General features: G+C 46.5%; 1 protein-coding gene across 6 annotated transcripts in view; it reads right to left on the bottom strand.

The window, feature by feature from the left end:
* Window positions 1-19,480, bottom strand: part of PLXDC1 (plexin domain containing 1) — a 66,337-nt gene that overhangs the window by 28,747 nt on the left and 18,110 nt on the right. For all 6 annotated transcript variants that reach the window (XM_083469961.1, XM_083469964.1, XM_083469965.1 and 3 more), the window contains 3 exons: window positions 15,865-16,028; window positions 2,711-2,854; window positions 671-740 (listed from right to left, as the gene is read on the bottom strand). In XM_083469961.1, coding sequence (XP_083326087.1) covers window positions 671-740; window positions 2,711-2,854; window positions 15,865-16,028 — 378 coding nt within the window. The remainder of the gene's footprint in view (window positions 1-670; window positions 741-2,710; window positions 2,855-15,864; window positions 16,029-19,480) is intronic.

Raw genomic sequence — 19,480 nt, 5'->3', positions numbered from 1 at the left:
TGGTGGAGTCTCCTACTTTGGAGGTCTTTAAGCAGAGGCTTGACAACCATATGTCAGGAGTGCTCTGATGGTGTTTCCTGCTTGGCAGGGGGTTGGACTCGATGGCCCTTGTGGTCTCTTCCAACTCTATGATTCTATGAGAATAATTTCTGGTAATTATCAATTTGCTTTCCTTCTAGGCCAGGGGAGTGGAGCCTTCCAGCTGCTGTTGGACTCCACCTCCCATCAGCCCCAAACACCATAGACCAGTGACTAGGGATGATGGGAGTTGTAGTCTGGAGGGTCACAGGTTCCCCAATGATGTTATATGGAAAATCCAGGCCAGGGCACATGAGTAAGAGAAATAAATTACCGTATTGCAGGTTCACTTCAGAGTCCCCCTCAACCAACGCTTTCCCCCCATTTCAGGAAGCAGAAATATAGAGCCTAGTCTTGCTGGAAAGGCAACAGTGAGATTGGCCGGTGTGGGGCAAAACCAGGCCCACACTTCCCACCCAAAGTGGCTGCAGTCCAAGCACTTAGGGTAAAGGAATAGGGATATCACAAAGGACGTTGCCATGTTGCTTCTAGTACCTTTGCTACAGGCACTCCTCACCCCCCTCAGTATTCTGAAAATCTTTGCAAAAAACCAACATCCCTTAAACCCAATGTGGTACCCAGTGAAGCTCACCTCCGGTTGCTATGGTGACTTGCCGCAGGTAATGCCCATAGAAGGGGAAGTCAAATGATAGGATGACTCTCTGTAGGAGGATAGATGGGAATAACAGCGTTAAGACAGGAGGCTTGTTGGGTGATATGTTGAGCATGTTCACGACCCCAAATTTCCACAGGGTTCAAGATCAAATGGAGGAACTTGTAAGCGTACAAATATAGGCTTGAGCATTAAGGAATGGTGGGGACGGAATCCAGATTCTGTGCCAAGGAAAGCCAGTAATTAAACTTAAATGCTTGCAAATTAAGCAGATGTGCATGTATTTACCTACTGGCATAATTTATTCTGTTTCTGCTCGTCACAGAGAGGGGCAAGGAGCTTTGCAAAATACGGGGGTTGCACCCCACCCCCTCCTCTGGCTTCTGAGAATTTGTCAAAAACTGCAGGTATATTTTCCAGCCCATCTTTGCTGCCATTTATTATGTATATAAAACGAGGCTGAGATTCTTAAGGTGCTGAATCCTACTACACTTGTGTGAGGCTTTACTGGAAGTACAGCTCACATTCCTGGGGTACAGATTTCGTTGGTGGAGGGCAAGATGTTGGCACAAATGGGCTCCCCTTCTCAAGATGAAACCCTTGATGGAGGAGTGCAACCCTTGTGTGAATTCATTCATGCAAATAATAACTGGTCCAACAAATTCATAAAACTATTCCCCCTAACTTGCAACACTTTATTCTCCGTGTATTCCCCTATAATAAAAGGGCTCTATTGTTATGTGCAGTCTCCACCTCCCTCCCCTTCAAAGTTCATTTAATTTTAAGGTTTCACTAAAAATATTGGAGAAAATATGATCCATTTGGGTGGAGGGGGAAAGGACAGCACAGCCAAGATATTGGTGTAGGTCTGTGTTTATGTAAATGTCCCAGACAAAAAACACATGGTGTTAACTCATATAATACCTGCACAACATATGCTAACGCTACAGTGAAGATAAGCAATCTTTCTGTATTTTTCTTTTCTTTTCAGTACCTCTCTGGGATGTGAAGGTATTTTGTTAATTAACCTTTCAGTTAAGGTTTATGTCCGCGCTACGTTGTAGTAATACAATTTGTATCGGATTATTATGGTTCCTCTACTTCTATCGCATTTTAGACTGTTTTCAGTAAACTGCTTTGAGCACAAATGTATTTGTAGGAAATGCGGTAATTAAATAAACAGGCTATGACTGTGACTAAGAGTTTATGAGTTTAGAAAAATCAATGGCCAAGGCTTTAGAATTCTGTGAGATGCCTGCACAGAGAAGAATAGGCTGACAACACAATTGCTGATTTATGTTGCTGCTGCAGTTATAAGATAAGCAGATGTTTTAGTATTGATTTGCTGGTCGCACCTTGTAGGAGCTCAGGAATGGCTAGTTAGCAGCATAGTGCTAAACCATGGTTTGTTCAAGTTGTTTATTTAACAAACCATGAGTTAATCACAAGTTGTCCTACAGGCAATCGAAGAAACCATGGCTTGTTTCCAACATGTTACTTTGTTTTCCAGCTCCTCCTCCCTTGTGCTTTTGTAGTTAGACGAGTGTCTGGGTGGCATCATTAAACAAACCATGGTTAGGAAAGGGTGCTGGTTTAAAACTAACCAAAGCTCATAAACCAACAACAAATCACACTTAAACTTCCAGTCAGGTCTCACACCTGCTAAACCATAGCTTAACAAACCATAGTTTAGTGTTTTGTGTTATGTGCAGAAATACCTGCTTCTCCCTACGCTGATACAGCAGTTAAAATAAGGAGGTGCTGGCATTTCAGCTCTCAATTTTTTTTTAACATAGGTAGAGGGAAGCCAAAATATGACAAGATGAAATGTTTTCTAGTCAGCTTTCCCCTGCACCGTAAAACTTTATCTATTTTCTATCAAAATCTTGGACACTAATCACGGTTTGGAGGGAAAGGACAACCAAAGAAAAGTGGCTGGAAAAGCAATGGCAGGTTGTTGGTACCAATGGATACATAGACAGGTAAGCACATAGCCAACAGGTGAAAAGAGATGCTCACCGAGGCTTGCCTATGCGTATTGGAGAGGATTCCATGGACTTTGACTTGGCTCCTGTTGGCTGCTGTAACTTCTACCCATAGTTCCTTGGCTCGTGCTTCACTTGGACCGTACATTCGAGATATATAGTAGTTGTGGTTGTCTTCCTGAGTAGAGAGAAACAGTTGTGGTAACTACAGGCATAAGGCGCACCCGTTGCCAAAGCAGTTCATCTCCCATCGAAACATCCAGATGTGTGTGCGAGGGTGGGCAGATGAAGAAGAAGGCGAAGAAGAAGAAGAGGAGGAATTTGGACTTGATATCCCGCCTTTCACTCCCCTTAAGGAGTCTCAAAGCAGCTAACAACCTCCTTTCCCTTCCTCCCCCACAACAAACACTCTGTGAGGTGAGTGGGGCTGAGAGACTTCAGAGAAGTGTGACTAGCCCAAGGTCACCCAGCAGCTGCATGTGGAGGAGCGGGGAAGCGAACCCGGTTCACCAGATTACAAGTCCACCGCTCTTAACCACTACACCGCACTGGATGAAAAAGAGGTCAGGGCTCTTGCACCTTTAACAGCTGTGTAGAATTTCAGCAGCTGCAGATTGCATTAAGGATTTGCAGAAGCCTTGTCTTCTTCTGCATCAGGCTACCCTAGTGTTGCACTCTTCTAACCACTTCCCATATTTCTCGGAAATATATTCTATGTACCGTATTTTTCGCTCTATAACACGCACCCAACCATAACACGCACGTAGTTTTTAGAGGAGGAAAATCCGTAGGCATGCCAGCCGTAGGCATTCCCTCCATAACACGCACAGACATTTCCCCTTACTTTTTAGGAGGAAAAAAGTGAGTGTTATGGTGCAAAAAATACGGTATTTCTAATTATTCTATGTAGTTCTCTATTCTATCCTCAGGGATATCTCTGCTGGGTTAGGGAGAATCTTCTCTGTGTCCAAGGGGAAACTGTTGTGCATGCCTATTCGGAAGCTGAGTTCCATAATAATAATAATAATAATAATAATAATAATAATAATTCCATGAGACGTACGCCCAGACAAGTGTGCATAGGGTTACAGGGTTAGTTCTGCATCGCACCAGTCCAAGATCAACTCATACCAGCTGCTATTAAACGACATTTTATGAAGCCCTTTATGGGAATTCTATGGTGCAATCGCCAATGACTATAAATATTCTGACATGGTTTACGTAAACGTTTTCTGTGGTTGAATTGTAAAACTTAAAAAAAAAAAAAAAATCCAGCAGAGGTTCCAGCTGGTTCATGTGTTAATTGACCTGGCAGGCCGTAGGAAATTTTGCTGCCCGAGACCAAGTTCCCCAGTCCATGCAATGGAATCCAACCAGGCTGGCAGCTGTTATCTTATTTCAACACTGGTGGCTGGGACAATACCCCGCAGTGTACCTCAGGGCATCAGGCTAGTTCAGGGAGAATGGAAGAATGCTCCACTCTGCCTACTGGCAGGGCTGGCCCTATGAACAGAGCATCAGAGTAGAACTGAGGCCTGACCCATACATGCAGAGACATCATTTGATCACCATACACTTTGATGTCCAGCAGGTGGAAATGTGTGAAATGATTTCATTAAAAAAAAAGGGGGGGGGAGGTTGTACCCAATGGTCATCCTACTCAGAGTAGACCTACTGAAGTTAATGAACATGACCAACTCCGATTCGTTCGTTTCAACGGGTATGCTCTGAGTAGCACTATCATTGGACGTGAGGTGATGAGAAAAGAAAGGCAAGTTCTTAACTGTGTGGTGCAGCTTATAGCTTGATGTTGCCTTTGTCCAGTGGTGAAGACCTAGAGGTGGGGCCTAGTGGTTAACAGGACAAAGGGTGTTCACTGGGGCTGATGGGAGTTGTAGTCCCAAGTACCTGGAAGGCACCAGACGGAGGACATCTGGCCTACAACTATGAACAGAGACTGCCACATGGGGCCTCCACTGTTTGACGTTGCTCCTTTAAACGGCTTGGGGGCAGAGAATGAGAGGGAGAAAAACAGAAAATAGCTTCCATTTGTGTGATCTAGTTATATCTCCCAAAGAGACCACTTTTTTTCAAACCTGGTGATGGGGAAAAGGATAGGAATTCTATTTATAGAGAAGCATTTAATGTGGCAAGAGGTTCTCCCCTCCCCCCCCCCATATTTTTTTCCAGCAAATCGCTCTCTTTCCCTGTAATGTGCAGTGGAGGAGGAATCCTAATTTTCTTGATTTTGGAGGGAGGGTGGAAGGACCATGCCCTTTCCTTTTGAAACAGACCTTCAGTTGCTCCATGATCAACCTCTGCATCTTGGGACTGAATTGCTGGGATGCTTTGGTTAACTCTTTCACTGCTCTACAAAGCTGAATGGGTAGCTTTATTTGAGGATGCAGAAAAAGGAGCTATAGTGGCTTGAAGGCAGCAGATGTAGCATTCACCCAAAAAGGTCTGATGGACAGTGGACCGTCCCCCTGCTGAAAAAGTTGCCTGAATGCTGAGTGACTAACCCACTGCACCATTCCTCAAAGTGGAAATTGTGGGCAGGATTCACCTAACAAGTATGGTCGGCAGAGGCTCTGCACAAGATCTTCTGCTTGCACAATGGGGCTTTCCCCCGCCCCTCACCCTGTGCACCCCCTGAAACTGGCAAACTAAAATGTGTGCACTGGTGGAGCAATCAACATAGCACGACACTCAATTATTTCCTTCACTTCTATCATGGCTGTTAAATGTATGACGCACCTCTCTTCCAAGTTTTCATTAAAAGCAATTTGTGTTTGCAGCAAGCACAATTTCCTGTGCAAGTGAATTTCCTGGGCTAGCAGCACGCGACCTCAAGAAGTTCTGCTTTTGTTTCCGTTCAACTTGCTTGTTGTTAAAGATTTCAAGAGCTATTAGGTTGTTAAGTGTGGGGCTGTTATTATTTTGAGTCAGAACGACTCCCTTCTCTCTTCATTCTTCTAAACATCTATTATAATTCCCCTCTTTCCAAACAGAGATTTTGGACCCACACTTTCACCCTGGGTCATGATAACCCACTTTGACTCCATGTTGCAAAGAGGTCCTGCGGCTGAGCTCCGGCTGAAATGAAGCACCATCCCAGCCAAACTTTGTCTTGGAATGCCACCAACAGATTCATGTGGCCTTCACAGCAGGGGCTGATCTGCCATGAAGGACTTCAGCAGCTTGGCTGCTGTTTTCTTAGCCTGATTCCAATCTTGTTGGGAAAGGGTGTTAATTTCAGAATCTGCCCTGCTGGTGCTTCAAGGCCAGAGCGTTAACTTGGAGGACTTGATCCAGAAAGCCCCCTTAAAAAGAAGAAGAAGAAACAACAATCAATCAATCGCTTTTCTGAAGCGGGGAGGTAAGGATTCACAATGCTTAATTCCAAATGGGGGAAAAAATGGTGGACTTCCCTACTAGCCTGGAAGCCCCTGAATTTCCAAATTGCAAGGCTGCGGAGGAGACTGATGGACCCTGCCACACACCCCAGAGCAGATATATCAGGCTTCCTTGTCCTCTTGCTTTGGCCTGCCTGAATAGCCCTCCCAAAATCCTTGCCTTGCAGCTCACTTGTGGCAATAAGCTTAATTCACTTGCAGGATTCAGCAGAACATCTATTTCTGACCCTCAAGGAACTAGTTTTCTTCCAGACACTTCAAACCTCCGCCCCACAAGTGAGCCTTCAGCTTGTAGGTTTAGGGCAGGAGTCAGCCCAATAATTTTTTCCACCTGAGGCAAGGATGGTGCCGGCCCCTCTCATCCCACATGGAGAAGCTGACCAGCCTGGGAATTCAACCTCATTTCTATACTAGTGACAGGACAGCATTTCCCATCACATCTGAAGGCAGCAGGCTGGCTTTGAGGGCACAGGGCACATACATGACTCCCTCATCTCCCTGAAGGATCCACCTTGCAACAGAGCCAGCTCTGTTTGGGGCTGGGAGTGAATTTGGCAACATCCTCCATCTCTTAGAGTTTGCTGATGGGCAGTGAGCTGCCCATTAGTACCCAACTAATGGGGAACCTCCATGATGGCTGCCCTTAATCACTGGTGCAGGAAAGGTACTCTGCACAAACCCAGAGGCATTCTCTTCTTTGCTACTACTTCACACATTCAAAGCTAAGTCCTAGCAAACACACACACACACACACACACACACACACTGCAAATTCTGGGGGTTAAGATATGGGAAGAGCCTCTGTTCAGATGAATAGCTTGAGGTATGCCCGGTGTTATAAGAATTTTAAGATCATATATGATCTTATATGCTCATCAGCTTTGAATGTGTGATTTGAATATTTGAATAATATATATATTAGATGCTCATAAATGTACCAAGCAAACACATAAAAATATGTAAACCACATGTCTGAAACCCACAGAAAAGTCCTGAAACCATTTTCTCAAAATGACCTCAAATATTTCTCTGCAAGGTTGAAGGAAATGGGAAATCTCCCCGGTGTCTCTGTGCTCACAGATCCTGCCTTAAGGGCACATTTAAGGTGTGAATAGGGTGAGCCTGTGACCTGGATTCAGGAATTAAGTAGTTATAATAACAAAAGAGTGGCCAAAACCCAGGTATCTGAAGGCAGCCCTGTTTAGGGAAGCTTTTAATGTTTAATAGACTATTGTATTTTAATATTCTGTTGAAAGCCGCCCAGAGTGGCTGGGGAAACCCAGTCAGATGGGTGGGGTATAAATAAATTAGTAGTAGTAGTAATATTAGTAGTATTAGTATTATTAGTATTATGCAATCAGGTAAATGGCAGAGACAGGAGATAAACAACACACTCAGGATTCTGCTTTAAACTGCCCCCTGTGATGTATGTATGATATATTGGAGGAAGTGGTCCTGGGATACACCCCTTCTGTGATGTATGTATGATGTTTCTGGGGGTGGTCTGCAGTTTGAGAGTGGGCAATTTCAAAGTCTATATAAGGGCGGACACACCTTTGTTCTGCGTCCCTCCTCCCTCCTTGTGTGTGTGGGGGGGGGGAGCACCTTGTTACAACAGCTTTAATAAAGATCGGGCTTACTAGCTGCTTTGCTTCTCGATATTTTCTGGTTGGCCTCTGCTATTTTTTCCTACTGATAGAGAACCTACAAAAGGACTCTATATGGGCTCTTGGGTACCTGATAAGGCAAGGGTTAGCAAACTTTTTCAGCAGGGGGCCGGTCCACTGTCCCTCAGACCCTGTGGGGGGCTGGACTATATTTGGGGGGAGGGGGAATGAACAAATTCCTATGCCCCACAAATAACCCAGAGATGCATTTTAAATAAAAGCACACATTCTACTCACATAAAAACACCAGGCAGGCCCCACAAATAACCCAGAGGTGCATTTTAAATAAAAAGACACATTATATTCATGATTCCCAGACCGTCCGGGCCCCAGGCCTTAGTTTGCCTACCCATGCCATAAAGGAAAAGGAGCATTTTTTTTTCTCATAACCCTGGTCTGTGAGGTGGGAAATGAGCATTGCTTCAGCATCTGTGAGATGTCAAAAAGGGTGCTTGGACAGTCGTCCTCGCCACCCATATTGGCCCATTTTCTCCTTTGTGCGCACAAACACACACGCTACAAAGCTCCCAAATGTGTTCTCAATAAAATAAGTGAGGGGAAAACAAATGAAAACAGCAAATGCCGGGGATGGGTGGACTTGGCTGCTTTCACACTTCAGCATGCGGTCCATCATGACCTCATCCCTGGATCACGACTATGTCCCAATCCGCCACCTTGACTTGGTTACAGCAGGAATTAAGAAGAGGAGAGAGAAAGAAAACAAGCAGAGGGGAGGGAGAGGAAATCAAGGGAAAGCAAGATCGTTAAGGGGAAATAAGGTAAAGTCTAGTTACATTTTTTCTAGCTGAAAAAGAATAAACAGTTATTTCCCCCTGCAAGGCGTCACTTAACCGGAATCCTCCAGGAAACGCAAGGAGATTAGGGTTTCTATGCTGGTCAAAAGACAGGAGCTACAAACAAGTTAAAATAACCTCTGATCACAAAACCTCTGATCACAAAAAATGGAATGGAAGGTTCAGCTGATGCAGATGCACACAGAGTTTCGGCTCTCAGGCCTGACAAAGAGTTCTGTGAAAGGCAAAAGCTTGCATAGACCGTATCAAGCCGATTCAGCAAAGGACATAATTTGATACCTGTGCAAAGTAAAATGGGTTATTTGTTATTCCATTAACATACATTTAGATCAGTTGGTTAGAGCACGGCGCTGATGATGCCAAGGTTGCAGGTTCCTGCAGCTGCATATTCCTGCATTGCAGGGGGTTGGACGAGATCAGGCATAGGCGAAAACTGACCTCCAGATGTTTTGGGACAACTACTTGCATCATCCCTGACCACTAGTCCTGTTAGCTAGGGATGATGGGAGTTGTAGTCCCAAAACATCTGGAGGGCCGATTTTGCCTATGCCTGGACTAAATGATCCTCAGGGTCCCTTCCAACTCCAGAATTCTGTGATTCTTTGATTCCTCATTATCTCCCCCCCCCCCCCCGTTCCTTTGTTTTAAAGAGCATTCACCTCTGCCAGGTTAATATCAATACGTGTACACATCGTACAATTAAAGCACATTCCCCGCTCCCAAAGAATCCTGGGTATTGTAGTTTAAGCCTCAAAGACAGTGCTATTCTTTTAGAAAAAGAGATGCTGGAACTCACCATGATGTCTTATAATGGCAATAGTGTGCAGCCCACCTGACAGGTGTCGGAACTCAGTTCCTGCGAGTTTGGGTTGGGGGGGGGAGCTCTGCTCACAGAGCTTCGACTTCCTTGACAAGCTACAGTTCCAAGGATTCTTGAGCATTGGGGATGCACTTAAATGCGCTTTTTAAATGTCTGGACGCGGGTGGCGCTGTGGTCTAAACCACAGAACCTAGCGCTTGCCGATCAGAATGTCGGCAGTTTGAATCCCCGTGACGGGGTGAGCTCCTGTTGCTCGGTCCCTGCTCCTGCCCACCTAGCAGTTTGAAAGCACGTCAAAGTGCAAGTAGATAAATAGGTACCGCTCCGGCGGGAAGGTAAATGGCGGTTCCGTGCACTGCTCTGGTTCGCCAGAAGTGGCTTAGTCATAGTGGCCACATGACCCGGAAGCTGTACGCCGGCACCCTCCGCCAGTAAAGTAAGGTGAGTGCCGCAACCCCAGAGTCATCCACGACTGGACCTAATGGTCAGGGGTCCCTTTACCTTTATACACAGTGGTACCTCGGGTTACAGACGCCTCAGGTTACAGACTCTGCTAACCCAGAAACAGTACCTCAGGTTAAGAACTTTGCTTCAGGATGAGAACAGAAATTGCGCAGCGGCAGCGTGGCGGCAGCAGGAGTCCCCATTAGCTAAAGTGGTGTCTCAGGTTAAGAACAGTTTCAGGTTAAGAACGGACCTCTGGAACGAATTAAGTTCTTAACCCGAGGTACCACTGTATACAGTATGCACCCCATGTTTATAAGAAGCAATGTCACTGATGAATGTGAAAGATGAGTGGGAAGCAGGGTTTGCCAAATGGCTTGACCTTCTCTTCAGTGGCGTAGCGTGGGTTGTCAGCACCCGGGGCAAGGCAAGTAATTTGCGCCCCCTAACCCGTGGATTTGCGCCCCCAACCCTAACCCCCAGATGTTGCGCCCGGTGCGGCCGGCCCCCCCTGCACCCCCCACGCTACACCACTGCTTCTCTTGGCTCCTGGGGCACCTCAAAAAGCACCCATGGCGTGTCCTTCCTCAAGCCTGAGTTCTCATTTTACTACGTTCAAAGGGCTGCGTCATTCCAAAAAGCAACAACATACAGGAAAGGGAGATTGGGGTAAGTCAGGAGAGAAAAGGAGCGTAGCGTTGAAACGGCAGCAGGACTGCGAGTGCAGCAGAGCAGGACCCAAATTTAGTAATGAAATAAGAGGCCCTGGTTTCCCCCAAAGAAGCTATAATCAGTCTTACCAATGTCACACCCATGAGCAGGCACTTGACACACACCATACATGACCTACTCCATTCTGGGGAGACACCCATTGGCTTCTCAAAACCACCCATCACTGAGTTCCACTTGGCAATGCCTGCTTGGGAGATGCTGGCATGGCTGCCTCTGCCAATGTCTCAGCAAGCCTGCTGAATTCTGCTCTGAGCCAGCAGCCTTGGGCAGCAGCCAAGCCCTCCTGGGGTGCCGTTGCCTCCAGCATAAATTCCCTCCTCCTGCTTTTCTCCCAGATCTAGCAAAAGGAAGGTAGGTTTCATTTTTTAAACATCAGGGCAGATTTCCTAATCCTAAAAAGAGTCCATCTGCGGTGACAAGCTGCCTAGGACATCTATGGAGTTTGTTCCTGGTAGTTTTAAAAAGGCCAGTGGGGAAAAGGTCTACCAGGCATTTATTAGAGATGTTTTAAGTTTAGGACATAATAAAATTATGTGCAGAATGCTATCACTTATTCTGCTTTGCGGGCTCCAATTAGAATAGATTAGAGATGTCTTCTAGGGCTGCCAACTTTTAAACTGCCAGCTGTAGCTTGAGTTGCAAGAATGAGCAGAGGATAATCTTCATCTCCATGAACCTGCCCTTCAATTTATGCTATCTTCAGAGGCCCTGCTCTGCATTCCGCTACCCAGGCAGGTGTGATTTGTGCAAACGCAGGACAAGGCCTTTTTGGTGGCAGCCCTAATTGCAGAATTCCCTCCCAAAGGAATATAAGATGGCCTTTCTCTGCAGGTAGGAGGATAATAACTTTTTTGCCCTGCCAGGCTTTGCATAGGTTGAATTCAGACTAAGTTAGTTGCACAAGGTCACATCCACACCTTACATTTGAAGCACACAGCTTCTCCAAAGAATCCTGGGAACTGTAGTTTGTTCAGGGTGCTGGGAATTGTAGCTCTGTGAGGGGTAAACTACAGTACCCCATTCACTGGGGGGGGATGCCATGTACTTCAAATGCGCTGTACAGGGACGCGGGTGGCCCTGTGGTCTAAACCACTGAGCCTCTTGGGCTTGCCGATTGGAAGGTCGGCAGTTCGGATCCCCGTGACGGTGGTAAGCTTCCATTGCTCTGTCCCAGCTCCTGCCAGCCTAGCAGTTCGAAAGCACACTAGTGCAAATAGATAAATAGGGACCGCTGCGGTGGGAAGGTAAACAGCGAGGGCAGGGATGTCTTCGCCTAATGCACATTACCTGATTTGTTTCCCCAAACTTACAATGCCCCTCCCCATGCCAGCTAAAGTAAGCTGTCATCTGAGCATGTGCAATGACTGTCTCAAATGTACGCACCTCAGCTTGACCATGGCTTATGTTTCCAGATCAGATAGAAGCCAGTTTGAGGGGGTATGCATCAATTATTTCTCAAGAAACTACAAGATGGCAGCAACACAGGGGAGCATGCTAGACCACACAGCCATCATCACAAATGCATGGGGTGGACTAGTCATTAGTTCCCAATGTAATCACTGCGACTTGATTACATTGTCCCATTGTTTTGAACGGGAACGAAATCCAACAAACACAGTCTGGGTCTCTAGCCCAATGCTTTTCAATGCTGCGGTTTTGCTTATCTTATCTTCTTCTTCTTCTTGGTGTGTTGAACATTCTTTTCAAATGTATTGTTGCTTTAATTAATTAATTAATCAATCAATCAATCATGCCTTGGAGCAGGGGTCAGCAAACTTTTTCAGCAGGGGGCCTGTCCACTGTCCCTCAGACCTTGTGGGGGGCCGGATTATATTTTGAAGGGGGGGAGAATGAAGTCCTATGCCCCACAAATAACCCAGAGATGCATTTTAAATAAAAGCACACATTCTACTCATGTAAAAACACCAGGCAGGCCCCACAAATAACCCAGAGATGCATTTTAAATAAAAGGACACAGTCCACTCATGCTGATTTCTGGACCATCCACGGGCCGGATTTAGAAGGCGATTGGGCCAGATCCGGTCCCCGGGCCTTAGTTTGCCCACCCATGCCTTGGGGGAACTCTTTCCAGAGCCAAAAAGGAGTACTGAATTTTCATTTATAAAAAGCGCTTTTAAAGGGCGGCCTTGTTTTCATCTTTCTGCTGATTTCCGCTGATCCAGCAGCTCCTGCTCAAGGCACAGCTGCCGAGGCTGGTTGAAAAGGACCGGCAATCCCCATGCGGAAGACCCATTGCTGTGCCTGAGCTTGAAATCCTAGCTGTGCAGGCATGTCAACACTTCAAGCCCCCTACATCTCTGCGCCCCACAGCAAGCGATAATGGCTTGAAATCAGGCTGAGCCTCTCCCTTTCTCCACCAGCTGATGACAGCTAAGAGTGCGCAAACTGCAAACTTTGCAGCTACGATTGCTGGCGCCACACTACTGAAGTGTGCATCGCGGGTCCTCCCCCCACCCCCACCCACCGCGCTTCTGCATTGATTTCCACTCATTAGAATTCGCTCCCCTTTCATCTAGACACGGCTCACGCTCTTAATTCCAAAGCGCAGAAGCAATGCGCCATTGATCTGAGCCCCTCGGGGGAATTCTCTGCTGCTACAATCAAGCGCCTCCTGAGCTCTTCCATTTCCCAACGCATCACAGAGGTGCACGGACCTTCCCACAACCGGTCTGAGCAGAAGTTTTCCACGTTCCCTCTTCTTGCCAGCCATCAGACCATTACAGGATTCTTAGTTAAACACAGCACATAGTTAAACGGTGGAACTCACTGCCACAGGAGGAAGGGATGGCTTTGGGTGGCTTTAAAAGAGGAGTGGACACATTCTTGGAGGTATGAGGCTGTCCGTGGCTACTAGCCACAACGGCTGTGCTATTGACCCAGAAACTCCAGAGGGTGCAGAATGCTGCAGCGAGGCTCCTCACGGGGTCTCTGCCATGGGAGCATATTCACCCAGTGCTTTTCAAACTGCACTGGCTCCCGGTAGAGTACAGGGTCAGATTTAAGGTGCTGCTTTTGACCTTTAAAGCCCTTCATGGCCTAGGACCCTCGTACCTACGGGACTGCCTCTCCCGGTATCCCCCACGGAGGGCCTCAAGGTCCATAAATAGCAACACCCTAGTGGTCCCGGGCCCTAAGGAAGTTAAGATTAGCTTCAACCAGAGCCAGGGCCTTTTCAACTCTGGCTCCGGCCTGGTGGAAAGCTCTGCCTCATGAGACCAGGGCCCTGCAGGATCTGATTTCTTTCCGCAGGGCCTGTAAGACAGAGTTGTTCCGCCTGGCCTTTGGCTTGGAGTCAATTTGATTCCCTCCCTCCCTCTCCTCCTCCTCCTCCTCCAGACCACAATTGTAATATTACCTTCCACACGGGTTGGTTATTTTTATATATATATAAATGTAAAGGTTTCCAATGACTCGTCTAAGTTGTCCCTTAGGACCAGAACAGAAGAGAACAAAACAAAGTTTTAAATTCAATGAAATGTGACCAAAAATATCCTTGGCGTAGAGTTTTCAGTGGGCTTACATAACAAAGGGAAGTGTTTGGCATAATCGTCTTAGGAAACACTGGATAAAATGTGGCCTTTGCAGTAACTGTACATCAGGGGATATGTATATGGGGGATACAGGCTCAATGCAAATACATTGGTATCTCGGGTTACAGATGCTTCAGGTTACAGACTACGCTAACCCAGAAATAGTACCTCAGGTTAAGAACTTTGCTTCAGGGTGAGAACAGAAATCATGCTCCGGTGGCGCAGCAGCAGTGGGAGGCCCCATTAGCTAAAGTGGTACTTCAGGTTAAGAACTGTTTCAGGTTAAGAACAGACCTCCAGAATGAATTAAGTTCTTAACCTGAGGTACCACGGTAGTGCATCTGATATAAAGTACAATGCCCACATTAGGAGTGGCCAAACCCCACTCCAGAGGTCTGGTCCAGTGCCACAAGCAAATTTTTATGACACCTCCTGCCTCAACACCCCACCCATTTTGGTGGTGGCGATATGATAAGAGAAAGCAGGCATAGTGCTGGGCTGAGAAGGGTGGGGCTTAAACTTGCCTGGCTGCAAACCAACCCCGGATCAAACTGGCCGATTGTCTGATGAGTGCTGAAGGGCAATAACCCTTCTCTTCAGCCGATCTTCATGAATTACCGTATTTTTCGCTCTATAAGACACACCAGACGATAAGACGCACCTAGTTTCTGGTCCTTTTTTGTGGAGAAAATAAATTGCTGAGCATATACTGTATACATAACTGGTTTAATCTTGTACCCATTTACTTTGGAGCAAGCCCTTTAAAGGGAGCACGGCTCTTGCGGGAAGTGGGGGGAAGGGACAGAGCACGCCACGACTGGACGTAATGGTCCCTTTACCTTTACATAAAGACATATATAGTGCTTTTTTCCTTTAAAAATGTTTAGGGGTACTCTCATTTTGACTCAAGAAAATTACCATTTTATAGTTCAAATCAGGAAAAATAAATACAGTAAATGGACAAAAGGACAAAGATGTTATGGGGTAGACGTACTCCTGCATCCCCCCTGAAAAAAAGTACTGGACATTTCTATTAAAGGTACCCCAGTCTCTGCTGACCTTCATCCTTAAGGAAACCAAGTCCTGGGAAGGCGCTTGGAATAAATGGAGCCTCTTGCTGCTCAAAGATTGGGGTGACGTGCAGAAATCTCTTCCTCAGTGCTACCTCTCCTCTGCTTTTCCTACCAGTATTTGCTACGCTTTGTTTAGCGACACAGCATCAAAACAAGGAACATTCCTGTGCGTTCACAACGCCTCTTGTGATTGAGAAGAGACGTTTCCTTTTTTCCTGGCTGTTGTGCTGCCACCTCCGTCTGTCGAGCAATTTTGGGGGAACAGAGAGAGGCGGGAGAGACAGAACTGCTTACTCAGGTAGTGGGGGAGAAAACTAGTTAAGAGTGGGTTTCTGATCTGCCTTTTGGGCAAAAAAAAAAGGAGGGACCCAGAGGCAACTCACAAAGCTTAACGCAAATACAAAACGCAAGCAATAAAATGCAACTTCAATTCTTGTAAGGCAGCGAACTCCCAACATCTTTAAAACACACACACAAAATAAAATAAAAGCCCAAGTGACACCACACTTTGGTTCAGAATTGACCTGGGGGGCTGCCAGTGGCTGATCCCTGCCCTATCTGATCCAAACATGTTTTTCAGAAAGTAAACAAGGCTTACTCGAGTCAGAAAACTTTCTGCCCAAGTGACACATCCTTGGCTTGCGTGCTGTTCCCTACATGTGACACTCACCACAATCTGTGTTTCATTGTCCGTCAAAGTGTCAATAGCCAGGCTCCCGCCAATTAAATCTTCGCTGATCCGAGTCCTCGTGTCTCTTGGCGAGGTTTCCCGCGTCTTTCTCTCCCAGGAATGAGGTTCTATCCCAACCGCGGAGACATCTCTCTGGGTCCAAGCTGTAGAGAGAGGAAGAAAAGCGAAGAATGATTTCTTAGCGTACGAGGAAGGCTCCGAGAAGCTAAGGCCACATTCCACACCAGCCTTGCTTCCCATGCTCTGTGAGTGCTTCTGCCTATCTGAATTGTGCCCTTAAGAAGAAGAAGAATTTGGATTTGATATCCCGCTTTATCACTACCCGAAGGAGTCTCAAAGTGGCTAACAGTCTCCTTTCCCTTCCTCCCCCACAACAAACACTCTGTGAGGTGAGTGGGGCTGAGAGACTTCAGAGAAGTGTGACTGGCCCCAGGTCACCCAGCAGCTGCATGTGGAGGAGCAGAGACGCGAACCCGGTTCACCAGATTACGAGACTACCGCTCTTAACCACTACACCACACTGGCTCCCTTAAACTCTGATACTGACTCTCGGTTGCCTGGATGGAAAACAGAGAGAGGGATGTGAGGCTGTCTGCAGGAATGACCCTGCTACAAACCTTCCTTCCCTGCCAGCCAAACCTGGGTGCATTAAATGCCCTTCATTGTCAAAGGACCCTCACTGATCCACAAGAGATTTACAGGGGCAGCTGCCTATTCCATTCCCCAAAAAAGCTGCTGCTTTTAGGTCTTCCTTTGTGCATGGCTTTGTGGGGCGGTTTGTTGCAGAGATATAATTCCTTCTGTTTCCAAACTTCTGAGGAGAGTGCTGGGCCTTATGTGGCCTAAACAGGACCACCAATGGGCAAGAGGGAGGTATCAGGAGGGGAGATTCCAAGGCTTGCAGAAGTACAAAGCTGCCCAATGAGGACTGAGCATGCTCAGTGGGCATGGAATGCCAGGGTGCTTCCAAGCTGTCATTTCAGCGGGATTCAATCACATACCGGGAAATCCAGGTTGTGCAATTGCAGCTGGATGGGGAGGTCCAGCACAACACACTTGCTTCCCCCAAAGTTATGACTTTTTTGCAAAAATGAAAGTGGTGAAGAAATGCACTGGAAAGTGTGGGACGACACTTGCTTTGACACAACGTCGTCTAACCTCCCTGCAAAGAAATCAGAGCGAATGCATAATAAAGTGGTGCTGTGGGTTAAACCACAGAGCCTAGGACTTGCCGATCAGAAGGTCAGTGGTTCAAATCCCCACGACGGGGTGAGCTCCCGTTGCTCTGTCCCTGCTCCTGCCAACCTAGCAGTTCGAAAGCACGTCAAAGTGCAAGTAGATAAATAGGTACCACTCTGGCGGGAAGGTAAACAGTGTTTCCGTGCGCTGCTCTGGTTCGCCAGAAGCAGCTTAGTCATGCTGGCCACATGACCTGGAAGCTGTACGCCGGCTCCTTCGGCCAATAAAGCGAGATGAGCGCCACCACCCCAGAGTTGGCCACGACTGGACCTAATGGTTAGGGGTCCCTTTACCTTTACCTCCCTGCAAACGAACCGGGATGAACACGCAATAAACAAGTCGTCTGGAAGCACCCTGGCTGTTTTGGCAGAGGAGAGGACATGGAAAACTGGATAGAGGAAGGATTGGCATGGGAAATTGTTAAGGAGGGCAGGGCTAGAGGCATACCTAGGGGTTGGCCAGGTTGGTCCCCTGCCAATGGTGCAGGCCTGGGTGGTGGTGCAAAAATCATGCCTCTCCACTCTGGCTCGGCTCCTCTGTCAAGGGCTCAAGGGACACGGGGGAGAAAGCTCTTTGCCAAAGGAACCCAGGTATGTCTCTGGTGATGACCCATTGGAACTTGGCACTGCAACATTATGTTGCAGGTCTCGCTCATCCTGTTCTGTTCCTTTCCTAAAGCCAGGGATTGGGATTAGTTCATTGACCCTCATGCGCAGCAACAGCAGACCGGATGCCAAGATTTCAGATGTTCAGAACATTTGATGCTGGGATGGGTGGAGGAGAGCTGAAAATGAAGCAAGGGACCCCAAGTCCATAGCCTTTGGAAATAACTGGCATAGTCAGCCCCTGACCCCTGGCATATGGATTTGCAGCAAAGGCATGTATTTGACACACACACACACACACACACACACACCAACCTCTTCCGGGCCCTTTATAAAATGCTTTTGGCGCCTGTCAAAGGGGTTTTGTCTCTCTCGTGCGTCACTGGGGCGCCTTAGGCAGCTCCAACTTGGCCTCAGTCACCCATCTGTAAAACGGGAATAGCACTAACCCACACCAGAAGGTTACTAAAAGGGACAAACCTAATCAGGCCTATGCAGTACTTTGCAAATTAAAAAAACGTTATATAAATGGCAATTAGTAGTTGCAAAACATCTTGTTTATGAAATGCGCTATATAGATGATTCACGGTATAATAATAGCTTACAAAATGAAGGTTTTTCTTGGCACAGGATTTTGAAGGCTTTCATTGGTCTGAAATAAATACACACTTTAAAACTCAGTTTTTGGTGCCAGGGGTTATTCCTAGAACATGCAAAACAGCCAGACAGGCAACAGTGCCTCTGAGAAAGTACAGATGGCCTTTCTCACTCCCACCCCATATATTTGCGACAAGCAGGTTGTCTGAAGGTACATTTTGAGTTAAGAACGTAAGAAGATGTCTCTTGAGAAGGCCGCAAGCGGAGCAATGAGTTGCCTCTCCTGAGTTGAGCATCTCTCCTTTCGGTACTAAAACTCTGGCTACAACAAGAGATAGGGCAATACCCAGCCGACATGTATTTAGCCATTACCAGATACTAAACATTCTAAATGAAACTGGTGTACAAGCAATTCATCTTACTCTTCCAAGCAAATAAGGGCCCATTCCAAGGCATGAAGTTCTGGTTTGCCACCTTTTGAAATATGAAAAGTCACATTACGATCTAAAGAGCACCCTCTCACTATTTCTAGCACACCACTTGACACTAGAATGACAGTGAAATAATAATCACAGTGATTAGTGTGTCATTGACCAGGATTTGAACCTCCTTTTTGTATTATCCTTTTTAAAATTAAATTTCCAAAATTTCACGACTTCAAATTGAATAATTACATTGTTTCATAAACTGACTTCCTGCTCACAGTTCCACAGTGTGTTTTCATTCAAACCCTTTTCTACTGCGTTATATATCAAACTCTTCTCTATTGCAGAAATCCCTCTAATACAGTTACTTAATAGTTTTTCTACAGCTGCTCCATCTCGAATCCAGCCCGCAATTTCATTTGACTATAATACTTTCTCATATAGTCCATGAAAGGCAGGATTTTGAATCTCCACTGAGTCACAAAACATACAGTAGGTCACTTCTAGACTGCCTTTTCAGGTAGGATTCAACCATAACACCATCCAATTTGTGTTGCACAATTATAGCTGATTTCACAATTACAGTGGTAGCTTGGTTTAAGAACAGCTTAGTTTATGAACAACTTGGATTAAGAACGCTGCAAACCTGTAAGTACGGTAGGTGTTTTGGTTTGTGAACTTTGCCTTGGAAGCAGAACATGTTTCGCTTCCTGTTGAGTGTGTCCCATT

The sequence above is a fragment of the Podarcis liolepis genome, assembly GCF_965112155.1.
Source record: "Podarcis liolepis genome assembly, chromosome: 13".
Lineage (NCBI taxonomy): Eukaryota > Metazoa > Chordata > Lepidosauria > Squamata > Lacertidae > Podarcis > Podarcis liolepis.
This window is presented reverse-complemented; position numbering and strand designations above follow the sequence as displayed.